Below are 12537 nucleotides of genomic sequence, written 5' to 3' on the forward strand. Positions count from 1 at the left end.
GGAACCTGTGGGTCTCGGATCCGACCGGCAGCTTTCCAAGCTTCAAGATCCGAGCTCCTAGCTCCTCCCCTCTACCCACAATCCCCTGTCACCACCACACTACCTCAGATCGGTTTTGCTGTATCACCTGAAAAAACCTGTAAAAAACAGGTTCAGATATTCTCAAGAATCATAAAGATCCTAGAAACCCGATACAGGTTAGGGGGATGGCAGGGGGGGATGGTTGCAGACAAATGAAGTACCTACTCAGATGGAACGTTATGGTGAGTACATAACTTCTAAATCTGAAGTAGTTACTTCATTTGTTCTGCAACCTGTGGGACAGAGTCCCCAGCTACCTAAACAAGAAACCTGGGTGGTCTATGGGAGGATATTCCGAAGCACCTCGGAGCCAAAGGACGCCCTGCTTCTAGATATCATGTCCAGCTTATAATGAGAAATAAACGTACGAGCAGAGGACCAAGTGGCTGCTGAACATATGTCGTCCAACGGCATCCTGGACCAGAAGGCTGCAGAAGTTGCGATGGACCTTGTGGAATGTGCACGGATTTTGAATGGGGTTGTTTTGCCTGATGCCTTATAAGCCTGAGAAATACATTGACAAATCCAATTAGCCAGTGTCACTTTGGATATGGGTTTTCCCATGAATGAGGGAGCAAATGACACAAAATGTTGAGCAGCCTTACGAACATCTTTGGTCCTGTGCAGGTAAAAACGTAACTGTCTATGTACGTCTAGTGTATGCAACATGTAGTCTCCCTTATTTTGAAAATTTTTGAAAAACACTGGCAGATTGATAGTCTGATTGATATTTGCCACAGATGCCACTTTTGGTAAGAAAGACGGGTTAGTCCTGAGAGACACTCTGTCATTGTGGAAAATAAGATAGGGAGGTTTCATGCACAAAGCTTGGAGCTCTGAAACCCTTTTAGCAGAAGTTATGGCTACCAAGAATGCTGTTTTCCAGGACAGAAATTTAAGGGGGACAGAAGCTGCAGGTTCAAACGGAGGTTTCGTTAAGGCTTGCAGAACAAAGGTTAAGTCCCAAGGGGGAGTCACGGATTTCACTGGTGGCTTGAGAAGGAAAACACCACGCAAGAATGTCTTACACAATTTTGTAGATGCTAGAGATCCTAATCCGTCTCCCACATGAAAATGGGATATTGCTGCCAACTGTACTTTGACCGTTGATGCACTGGCCCCTTGTTCAAAAATCATGGACAAAAAATCCAAGACTGTAGGAATCGGAACAGTAAATGGGTTGAGACCTTGGCTGTTAGCCCAGATAGAAAATCGTTTCCACTTACTATTATAGATTTTCCTGGTGGACGGTTTATAAGCCGGTACCAGAATAGTTTTCACTGGTGATGAGATACCGGGAGTCCTTGCCATTAGTGGAACTGGATCAACCAAGCCGCGAGCTTGAGGTTGACCAGGTTCGGTGTTGGGCACCCCGTTGGGTGCGATATCAGATCTGGAATGGGATCCAGGATTAAAGGGGGGGGGGGGGGAGACTGTGAGACCGCAGGTATGGAAACCAGATTTGATGAGGCCAGAATGGGGCTATGAGGATATTTTGCTCCCCAACCGTGCGGCTTTCTGAATGAACTTCGCCATGAGCGGAAGCGGGGGGTAAGCATAGAGTAGACCGGGAGGCCAAGCATGAATCAGAGCGTCTCTGGGGCTCTCCCCTTCTGGGGGAAGAATTGCGAAGAACTCGCTGCATTTTGTGTTTTGGGGAGTAGCAAAGAGATCGCAGCAAGGCCAACCCCACTTGTGGAAAATTTCCTTCGCAATTTTCGGATTGAGAGACCACTCGTAAGGACTGAGAATTACTCGACTCAATTTGTCCGCCAGAATGTTGGATTGTCCCGGAATGTGCATTGCTATCAGAAAGCGGTTGGTGGATATCGCCCATTCCCAAACTCTCATGGCTTCTCGACAAAGAGGGTAGGATCTGGTTCCCCCTTGTTTGTTTATATACCAGACCACTGACATATTGTCCGTCTGTATTGCAATCGTTCCTAGAGGTAGAAGGTCTTGGAGAGCCTGCAACGCTAGAAGCACCGCCCTCATCTCCAGAACATTTATGTGCAAAGCGGTCTCCGACGAGGTCCACGTACCTTGGACGTTTCTGCCCAAACAATGCCCCCCCCCACCCTAGGCGAGAAGCATCCGTGGTTAACGTGACCTGGGGGGGGGGGATCACAAAGGGTCTCCCTTGCCTGAGTTCTGGGGAGTGAAGCCACCAAAGGAGGGATTCCGTGCAAACTCTGCTCAGGAGGATAGGAGTGTTCAATGGGTGGAGTAACAGTGACCATTGAACTTGGAGTGTCCACTTTAATATACGCATCCTTAGGCGAGCATGGAGACAGGGGCCAATAGCCGCTGCCATCGTGCCTAGTGCCCTCAGGACTAACTCCTCCGGCAGAGCCTTGGTGCGAAGAAGAGCCAAAACTTGGAGTGAGAGGCTGGACAGCCTGTCCGAGGTCAAGAAGGCCCGAGAAGATCGGGAATCTAGCCTGGCTCCTATGAAATCTAATGCTTGCACAGGATGAAGAAAAGACTTCGGTATGTTGACTGAGATGCCCAAGCTGTCGGCAAGAGACAGCACATAGTCTCTCGCGATACAAAGTTGATGCCTATTGGTTGCTGTGAGGAGCCAGTTGTCTAGGTACGGAAAGACCCTTATGCCCTGAAGCCTCAGGTGGGCCGCAACCACTGTCATGACTTTGGTGAACACCCTGGGGGCTGAGGTGAGTCTGAACGGAAGGACCCTGAAATGGTAATGACTGGCCCCAAGCTGGAAGCGGAGGAACCTCCTGGACCGTCTGTCCATTAGAATGTGGTAGTACGCGTCCTTGAGGTCTATAGAGCACATCCAGTCATTCTCCTAAATTAAGGGGAGAATAGATTGTAGAGTGACCATCCGGAATTTTTCTTTGGGAACAAACATGTTCAGGGCGGACAAGTCTAGAATGGGCCCGAGGTCCCCCATCTTTTTTGGCACTAAAAAGAACCTTGAGTAGTAGCCCAATCCGGATTGGTCTGGGGGGACCTGCTGGATGGCTCTTTTTTCTAACAAATTTGAAATCTCACGTCCGCCTCTCTTTGATTGGGTGGGACATCGGGGAGGCGACCACCTGAGGGAGGACGAAATAGGAAGGGAATTTTGTAGCCTCTGGATATAATTCGGAGCACCCATCGATCGTTCGTGATGGACTCCCACATTGACAGGTGCTTCGTTAAATGCCCCCCGACTGTCTCCAGAGCTGGACAGTCGGGTAAGCCCTCAGGGCTGCTGCGCGGGTCTCTCGGAAAAAGGCTCCCTAGACCCGAAGTTACGTGGTCCCCCTCTGCCTCTGGGCCGGCGTCCACCCTGCCCTCCTCTGCCTCTGGAGGGCGCGGAGTCCGAAGCTGGATAGGATTGCTGAGACTTGCGGAACCACAGCTTCTTTTGCCCCCTCTGATTCCTTGAGAAGGAACGTTGGGGGCTCGAGAAGCGGACTCCGACGGCAGACAGCGTCTTCCCGTCCTTCTCGCTTTGGACTAGTGTATCGCGTACGGTCTTGCCAAAAAGCGAAGAACCGTCAAAGGGTGCGTTCGCAAAGGACGCCTTGAAAGGTTCCGCGAAATTACAAAGACGGTGCCAGGCGTGACGTCTCAAGACAACACCTGCTCCGCTGGCCCTTGCGGTTCCCTCCGTAGCATAAGACAGTAGCCTCATGGATGTATTTGAAATGGACTTGAGAGTGGCCATGCGTGTCGAGAACACGGTTTTGTCCTCGACCGACATGGACTCAGGAGGAGCTGCAGTGTATTCCTAGATCAAATCCCGTTGCAGCCTGATGATATGTGCCATATAATTCAGCGCCCTCACGGAGAAGGTTGCTGAAGCAAAGGTCCGCTTCCCTATATGGTCCAGCGCCCGGGACTCCTTGTCCGGCGGGTGTACCGTGGAGCTCTCCTGGGAGAGTTCTCTTTTAGTGGCAGCAGCCACCAACATGGCATCAACTGGAGATCCTTTGGCCCAAGCCTGCCTGTCTGAAGGGGGGCTAAGGATTTTATCCGGTCGACGTGGGATAGGCTCCACGGTGTCGGGTTCCTGCCAAGCCCTGGTAGTCAGGAGATCTACCAGGGGATCTGCCGGTGGGGACACCCAGGAGGTAGATGGGCCCGCTTCAAACGCCTCCAGAAATACGGACTCATCCGAGGAAGGTTTTTGGGCAGACCACCCCCCCAATACGCAACATTTCCATGATGTCTCCAAAGGAGACATCCTCGGGGGGTGACCTTGGGGAACCTTCCCTTTCCTCTAAGTCCGTATCTGTGGTGACGGACTTGGGGGAGTCCATGTGCCTCCTTTTACACGTCCGTTTACGAGGCACCTCCTCTGTGGGACTATCAGAAGAAGGCTCGTCAACGGCCTCTTGTTCCTCCGAGGGAACCAACTGGAGGGTCTGAGCAGGCTGTCCCGATGGAGGGATGATGGAAGTTAGGCCCGTATGCAGTGGGGGGGGGTGGAGGGATCCAAAGCCCGAGTCGGGGACCTGGAAGACCTCGACAGTACCCTCTCCACTACGTCGAACGCCGAGGGAGAACTACTCTCTTCCAGCCCCGAAAGCAGTCTCCTCGGCTCCGAGATAGGGATCGGGGTCAGAGCCGAAGCCATCGGATCCGAAAGGGAGGTGGTCTCCGACATAGGCGGTGCCGAAGATGCACCCGCTCCCATGGATCCGACGCCCAGCCCACGGCCCCGAGCGCTCGGATCCGAGATACTCGAGGGTATGGTCGGCGTCGAGAAGGCTTGGGCCACCGGCGCCGACAAAACCCCGGCTCCGAAAGGGCCTGGATCCGAAGACTCCAAAACCCGGATCCGGGTTGAAGAAGGAGAAATCGGGGCAAATATTGAAGCTGCACTCCCCCCCTGTGGAGGGGGGGGCAGGAGCACCCCCATCTGCATTTGGGTCTGCAAAAACCGACGCATCATCCTATCCATGTCGGCGTCGGAGAGAGACCTAGTAGATCTAGAGGAGGTCGTAGAGGCGGGTCTGGAGGGCCGCCTCGACGACCTCGAGGGTGATAGGAGCTCCTCCTCCGGCTCCGGTGAGAAGGAAGGAGATCGGAGCCGAGAAGGAGAAGGTCCGGACACCCTCGGAGGTGATTTAACAATTTTTGAAGGCGGAGCCGAGGGATGAGGCTCGGCTCGCCTCTTGTGTCTGTGCTTCTCCCTGTGCTTATCCCTAGAAGGAGAAGACTGAACTTCCTTCATACTCAAGGCAGTAGTGGGAGGTTGAGTCCCAGCCTGAGTCGAGGGAATCAGGGGTGCCGAAGCTACCTGGGTAGCCTGCACCTTGGAGGGAGAGGAGGAAGAGGCCTCCTCCGGGGGAAGCAATCCCGCCAGAATAAGCCTGTTCCTTCTGTCCCTCACAGCCCGGGGATTGAAGGCTGCACAAACCTGGCAGTCTGAAGACAAATGGACAACCCCCAGGCATATAACGCACTGAGTGTGGCCATCAGCTGGGGAAAGCTTATGGCCACACCCAGTGCACTTTGAAAAAATAGCTTTAAGGCCTTCGGCCATTTTTCTGACACACACACTCACACGCCCAAACACCTAGGGGAAGGGTTTGAAAAAAGAAAACGCAATCCCGAAAACAAAAAAGGGCAGAGAAACACTCACAATACTCTCCTTTTTAAGTTTTAAAGTTTTTAGAAAAATTTCTGAAAGAAAATTATTCACTTCCCTGTCTAAGCTCAGGAGCTCTTCTCAAGATGCTTGTTATTCAAGCCGCGGCAAAAACGATCTGAGGTAGTGTGGTGGTGACAGGGGATTGTGGGTAGAGGGGAGGAGCTAGGAGCTCGGATCTTGAAGCTTGGAAAGCTGCCGGTCAGATCCGAGGTCGGATCCGAGACCCACAGGTTCCCACAGGTTGCAGAACAAATGAAGTAACTACTTCAGATCAACAAGGTTATATGGAAGCAGAAAGCAAAGTGGGTTGAAATTATATTAACTAAAATTGACAGCCACAACACAAAAAAAGGCTAAAAGATACAGTGCAAATAGACAGTAATGTAAGGTGGAAGAAAGTGTGCTGCCATAGGAACCAGTGAGAAGACTTATTTGAAATAGTTGAGTATTAACGGAGAGCAATTAAAATGGTAGGAATACATACATCACAGTGCAAGCCAGGCCTAAATTCCCATACGTATTGCCACAAAGGTGCAAGTTACACTAAAAAAGTGACTAAAGTGTGAAGAAAATAGTTCAACAGTTGAAGAAAAAATAAAGTAGTTGGGGAGTTTGAAACCATAAAGTTACATACAAAATTATAGAAATAAGTTCTGGAAATACTGGTTGAGTGAAAACAGCCTCAGCTTTTAAGAGCTGATGATGTAAGCCTTACAGACAGGTACTGCTGGTCCAACTTTCTTACAGTACAATTTTTATTCTGTTTAAGAGTACTGCATACTGAAGAGACTCACAGTAACTCACACATATGAAATCTGAAAACAACGTATGTGTTGCCATAAGTTAACCTCATAATTGGAAAGGTGATAATAAAAATAACTTTAAAATAAGTAAAACTAACATGTAGCTGGATAACCAAATTTAAATTAGGCTATGTCAGCTGTAAAGATATAAAAACTATGAAGATAACTAATAGTGGTGCGTTAAACAATTTAGTATACTCACAAAAGTAATATTTACATTAAAGCTGGTGGGTGTCTTGGGGGAGGGAATGATTCTTCCACTGTCTGTAAAATTTGGTAGTAAGGCAGTCAGAGTACTAATGGTCGCTTGAACCCTGTGGTCAAGGCACAACAGAAGGTGATCTCAGTCAGCCTGAACAGCTAGCAAATGCATCTTTCAGTTGATTAGCATGAAGGGAACACTTGACTACTTGGAATTTGAATCTTAGTGTCAGACAGAAAATGTAGCGTGTGCTACCCTTTGTGGACAATTTAGGTCAAAATCAACAACACTGCAATAATGCCATTACTAATATGCAATGGAAGTTAAATCAGTGAGCTGCAAGCAGAAATCAGTGATCTTTTAATCAGGTGTTATCAGTTTTACAAGTTAAGGGAGAAATAAGAAAACTAGGAAAATTAAGATTAGTTGAAACATAACTGACAGCAGGCTCACACAGTTTAAGAACTTACGGACATTGACTTCCTCTTCATCGTAAAGATCCACCTCCATCAGTCGAATTAACATTCTGGAAAGGATACTAAGGAACTGAAGGCAAGCACCTGTCTTTCCTACCTGCAATAAGATAAATCACAACAGCAACCTTCAGAATATAAAATACACCAGCAGGATCTGAAAATTATTTCTATTGTTAACTGGGTGAACATACTGCTCACAAGATTTTTTTCAGTCACAATCAGTGCTGTCAATGCATGTTCAGAAATATCACATCACCGACATTTAAGCATCACAATCATAAATATAGACATCAATAAAAAACATGAAAACATAAACAGAAATTAAATATTAACATTGCCTAATCAAACTAAAGTAGCTTGCATGCACTGTCATAATAATAAAATAAGCATGCAGAAGAGAATGTCATACTTGTATTCTCTTGTAAAATGCAAGAGTACAAGCCAAGTTTATCCTACAACAGCTCCTCTGTTGGGCAGACAGCTGTGCCTCTAAAATGTTTTTTAATCCAAGAACAATAGTTTAATTACTGGCCTGTTCATTTACTACAATAAGTTCCAAGAGTTTGTCTTACTACCAGTATTTAAAAGCCATTCATGTTTTTTCCCCTAACTCCTTTGTACTTTAGTTTCTGGTACAGTACAATGGATTTATTGTAACTTGAGTATGCATTAACTGCATACCTCTCAACTGTCCAGACTTTTGCAGAATGTCCAGATTTTTGCTTCATATTTTTGGTCTGTTCCTCAATAAATTTGTAATTTTCTGGATTTTTGTGGCAAATCAGTGAGGTTTAAATCACTAAACAATGACAGGCATTTTGAGTTTCAGACTTCATATCCTTCAGAAAAATGCATGGCAATTGTAACACAAAACCTGTTATTGTAGCAACTTTCTAAGTTTATAAGAGCAGTATTTAAAACTTGTCCCTATTTTTGGATCCTTGTCTCCCCACTATATTTGGCTTTGTCCAGATTTTTCATGCTAACAAGTTAACTGTGACATTCCCTTAATCTTTTACCTTTGTACTCTTAGTAGCACTTGAAAAATTGGAAACAGTAGAATTCTGATTTCATTCTCTCTGCTATCTCTGAGTCATCTTTAGTCTACATCTTGTATAACTGACATTCCTAATAATAATAATATCTAATAGTTGTATAATTGAAAAAATGCTTTTGAAACAAAAATATAAATCAGATGAGTGTTAGCCAGATGTAAATTCTCTTCTGATCAGCTAATGTTTGGAAAAGAATACAAGTCGTATTAAATGTGGAAAAAGTGGGACATCCTCTATAATAAGCAGGACTAGGTGCTGAAGCCACTAGGAGTGCTCAACACCCAAATCCTCATCAGAATCTTTTTGTCATGACACTCTCATGATGCTGATCTACTTCCAGCTCTCCCATTCCTGACTAGTACACACACCGGCTCCCATAGGAAACTGAGTCAGGAAATGATGTCGGTGACAGAACCTAAGGTTTACTAAGAAGCTCCAGCTAGACTTTATACAGCAGTGATATTCAGGACAAGGAACCAACTAAATGCCTTAGGTCAGGTACTGGCATAGTAGGGTGGGGAAAGTATTACCATGGATATCCCACTTCTTACACATTTATCGTTATGGTTAAGTCATAGCTTTTGTATATGAAAAGAAATGGGCCATCCTCAGTAACACGTAGGACAGTATCCACAGCTTTCTATCTTGGTGATCTCCTCATGAAAATATGCCTCTAATCAGACCAGTCTTGAATGTGGAACATGCCCTGGAACTCAGGTGTAGCATATGACGTTTTGCAAAGGTGATCATTGTTGTCTATGAGCCCGCTGCAGAAATGCTGTCCACTAACACATACTTAAAAAAAAAAAAGGCAGCTGGCATGGCCACCACTCTGGCTGAATGGATCTTATGGACTACAGTGGGGGTTAAATACCTGTTAAAATGAAGAATCATTTGATACAATTAAAACTGTGCCATGAAAGGGTGATCTTGGATAAAGAACATAGTAACCCCAGGCTACAGAACATGGTCAGAGACACCCAAGCCTTAGAGGGGCAAAGGAAAGGAATAACTGCTCCATACTTCTGAAGTCCTTGATTCAGTTAATGTAAAATCTTAGGATCCTGTACATATCTCTGCAGTGCAGGAGGTACTTTCCTTTATTTGGTTAGCGTTGGAAAAAGACCAGGAAGGAAATAACCTGACTCAAGTAAGTCTTGGTAAGTACTTGTTGCACAAATGAAGGATTAATATGAAGTGTAACCCTGATATTTTCGAAAATGAAGTACAGGTTTTGAAAGGTGAAACTGCAACCAGGAACATAGTATTCCAAGAGAGAAACTTAAAATCAGTGGATGTTACAAGCTTCAGTGAACATCTGCAGTATGAATTAGAGATCCCAGAAGGCAAATCAGAGTGGAAACCTTAAATAAAACATTATTGAGGAAGGCCTTTCAAACCTTAGCCAATGAAGGGAATATATTGCCTTGATGAAAGTTGGAAATGACTGCCAGGGGAACCTTAGAAGGATAACTGTGGCCCTGTTTGAACAATTCCATCAAGTACCACTGGACCTGTTAAAAGGCATGTTTCACTTGAACATGTTCTTTACTGGTATAGTGCACAAACTCTCCTACTTGCTTCTCTACAGGTTTTCTTTGAGTACAGTCTCTGACAGACCAACAACATTTCCATTAATTTGCCTGTGAAGTTGGATTGCCCTCCACATTTAGAATCTGTAAGGCAAAACTGTCAATTTCTTGTGAATTTCCCCTGGTGGGTGATTTATCAGTTTCTTGCATGGAAACAGTCAGAGAATGCCTTCGTGAGTGAAAGGGGTCAGCAATGAAAACCAAATCTATGTTGTTGGTTAATATGGGGTCACTAGAATTATCTCAGGCTTTTCCTCTTGGCTTTCAGAGTTGTTCTGAGGATTAGCAAAAATTATGGATCTAGATGGTCAGCAGCCACTCCAGTCATGGCTCTATTAGGGCATCCCCTCAATACTGAGATGGAGCTGAGAAGAATTTTCAAAAAGGGTCTTGCATTTTACATTTGAGAGCAATGCTAAAAGGTGTAGTTCCAACTTGTGCACCAGAAAGAGGATCCTGTTAAGTCAATCCACCAGCACACTGGATTCCTCTGGAATGTGAACTGCAACTAGTTGAAGATCCTGCGATAGGGTCCAAGCACAAAGTTTCATAGCATCTCTGCATAAGGAAGAGGAATGATTTCCATACTGTTTGTTGATCTACTGCATTACCAACATACTGCCTATCCGGACAGCTAAAGTAACCCTGGCCAAATGATTCTGAGAGGATTTCACAGCCAGGAGAACCACACAGAACACAGAAATGAAGCTGTGATTTCTGAAAAGATCAGGAGCACTGCACCATCTTGCCTTGAAAATGTGCACGTTAGGAGTGGGAAAACTGAAGTGGGTTCCTGCTAGCCAGGTTGTACGTATGGTAAAACCATTGCAAACAATGAATGCACTGGCATACTAAGATAACCCAGTGAGAGACAGAGATAGCTTGTGTCAGTGACCCTGAAGTCTGAGGGTTAACTTATCTTCATGTGTGTCGAGCCTGAGGTACCATGGTGACAGAGGCAGGCATGTATCTCAATACTTACAGGATGAATCCCACTCTATCCATATGTGCCAGGGCAGAGTGGTCAGGGGTCAGGTTATAAGCCAAGCTGCCAAATTGAGTGTCTGCAATTGGTGGTGCATGAATTCCCCTTCCCTCTGGGTTACGAGGCTGGGAATCTGAGGAAGATTCCATGGAGGCAGTGGGGACAGGCTGCACAGCAAGGGGTACCAGTGCTGCCTGGGCCAGTCTGGAGCTATGAGAATGGTCCTTGGTTTTTCCTCCCTTATTTTGATCAGTACCTTGGGAATGAGAGGTAGGGGAGGAAAGGCATAGACCGAGAGGTTTACCCAGGGGAAGGACAGGGCATCTACTTTCCATGCCATGTAGTGATACTCCCTGGTGCAGAATTTGCTGAGCTGATGGTTGGTGTGGGAGGCAAAGAGGTTGACTTCCAGGGTTCCCCATTTCTGAGTTATTAGTAAAAAGGTGTTTCTGTTGAGCTGCCACTCATGGGGGTCTAACAGTTCTCTGCTTAATTGGTCTGCCAGGGAGTTGAGAGATCCTGGCAGGTATTGTGCTAACAGGTGTAGATGCATGGAAGAGGTTGTGAACCAAAGCTGGCCAGCCTGCACAGCGGGTAGGAGTGGGTTCCTCCCTGCTTGTTGATGTACCACATCACTGTGGTGTTGTCTGTTTTGATCAGGAGAACCCCTGGAGAGAGAAGGGGTTTGAAAGCTATCAAGGCCTGCTACACAGCCATCATCTCTTTTAGATTGATGTGCAAGGGGAGTTGCTGGGGGTTCCATTGGCCCTGTATGCACCTGCCGTGCAGGTGTGCGCCCCAAGTATAGTCTGATGCATCTGTGGTGAAGGTCTGGGAGGCGGGGTGTGAGGAGAAGGACAGTCCCTTGTTGTGGGAGCAGGCTGTTGCCCACCAAAGAAATTCCTCCCTCAGGCAAGGAATAATAGTTAAAAGAGTTTCCAGATCTTGAGAGTGTTGACACCAAAGGCTCTTTAGGCACCATTGAAGTTTCCTCATATGCAGTCTGGCAAATGGAATAAGGAGTATGCAAGCTGCCATGAACCTCAGGGCTTGCAGGATTTTCCTTGCAGAAAGCTGGGGCCTGGTGGCCAGTTGAGAGAAGTAAGCTGATAGGAAACTTTGTTTCTCTGGTGTTAGGCATGCCATCTGGGATGCTGTATCCAGACTTGCTCCCAGGAAGATTATCCTTTTGGTGGGTACATGTTTGGATTTCTTTTCATTGATTGTGTACCCTAAGGAGGTCAGTAGGTGCTTTACAAAGGCCAGGTCTTTGAGCAGCCTTTCCTGGCTGTCTGCCTGAATAAGACAGTGGTCTAAGTAGGGGTAAATTTGAATATTTTTTTTGTCTGCAAAAAGCAATGGCTGGAGCCAAGCATTTTGTGAAAACTCTGGGAGCAGTAGATAAGCCAAAGGGAAGTGCAGAGAACTGAAAGTGCTGAGATCCTGTCCTGAAACAAAGATGATGGGAATGTGGAGGTAGCCCTCTTTTAGGTCCAGGGTGACTAGCCAAGCGTCCTTGGACAGCATGGGTAGCAGTTGCTGGAGGGTGAGCATTTTGAGTTTTGGGATCACCATGAATGTGTTTATAATGGATAGATCGAGGATGGGGTGCCAGGTGCCCTCTTTTCTGGGTACCAGAAAAAGTCTTGAATAGAAACCTTGGCCTATCTGCTCTGCAGGAACTTGTGCTACTACTCCCAAGGAGAGCAGGGTATGGATTTGCTTTTGAGCC

At 46.5% G+C, this 12537-nt stretch overlaps 1 protein-coding gene across 1 annotated transcript in view; it reads right to left on the bottom strand.

Annotated features, from left to right (window-relative positions):
* Positions 1-12537, bottom strand: part of GREB1 (growth regulating estrogen receptor binding 1) — a 3935532-nt gene that overhangs the window by 703987 nt on the left and 3219008 nt on the right. The window contains exon 23 of the mRNA XM_044082225.1: positions 7153-7270. Within this exon, the coding sequence (XP_043938160.1) occupies positions 7153-7270 (118 nt within the window). The remainder of the gene's footprint in view (positions 1-7152; positions 7271-12537) is intronic.

The sequence above is a fragment of the Protopterus annectens genome, chromosome 1.part1, assembly GCF_019279795.1.
Source record: "Protopterus annectens isolate FY-2018-M chromosome 1.part1, PAN1.0, whole genome shotgun sequence".
In the NCBI taxonomy this organism is placed as follows: domain Eukaryota; kingdom Metazoa; phylum Chordata; order Ceratodontiformes; family Protopteridae; genus Protopterus; species Protopterus annectens.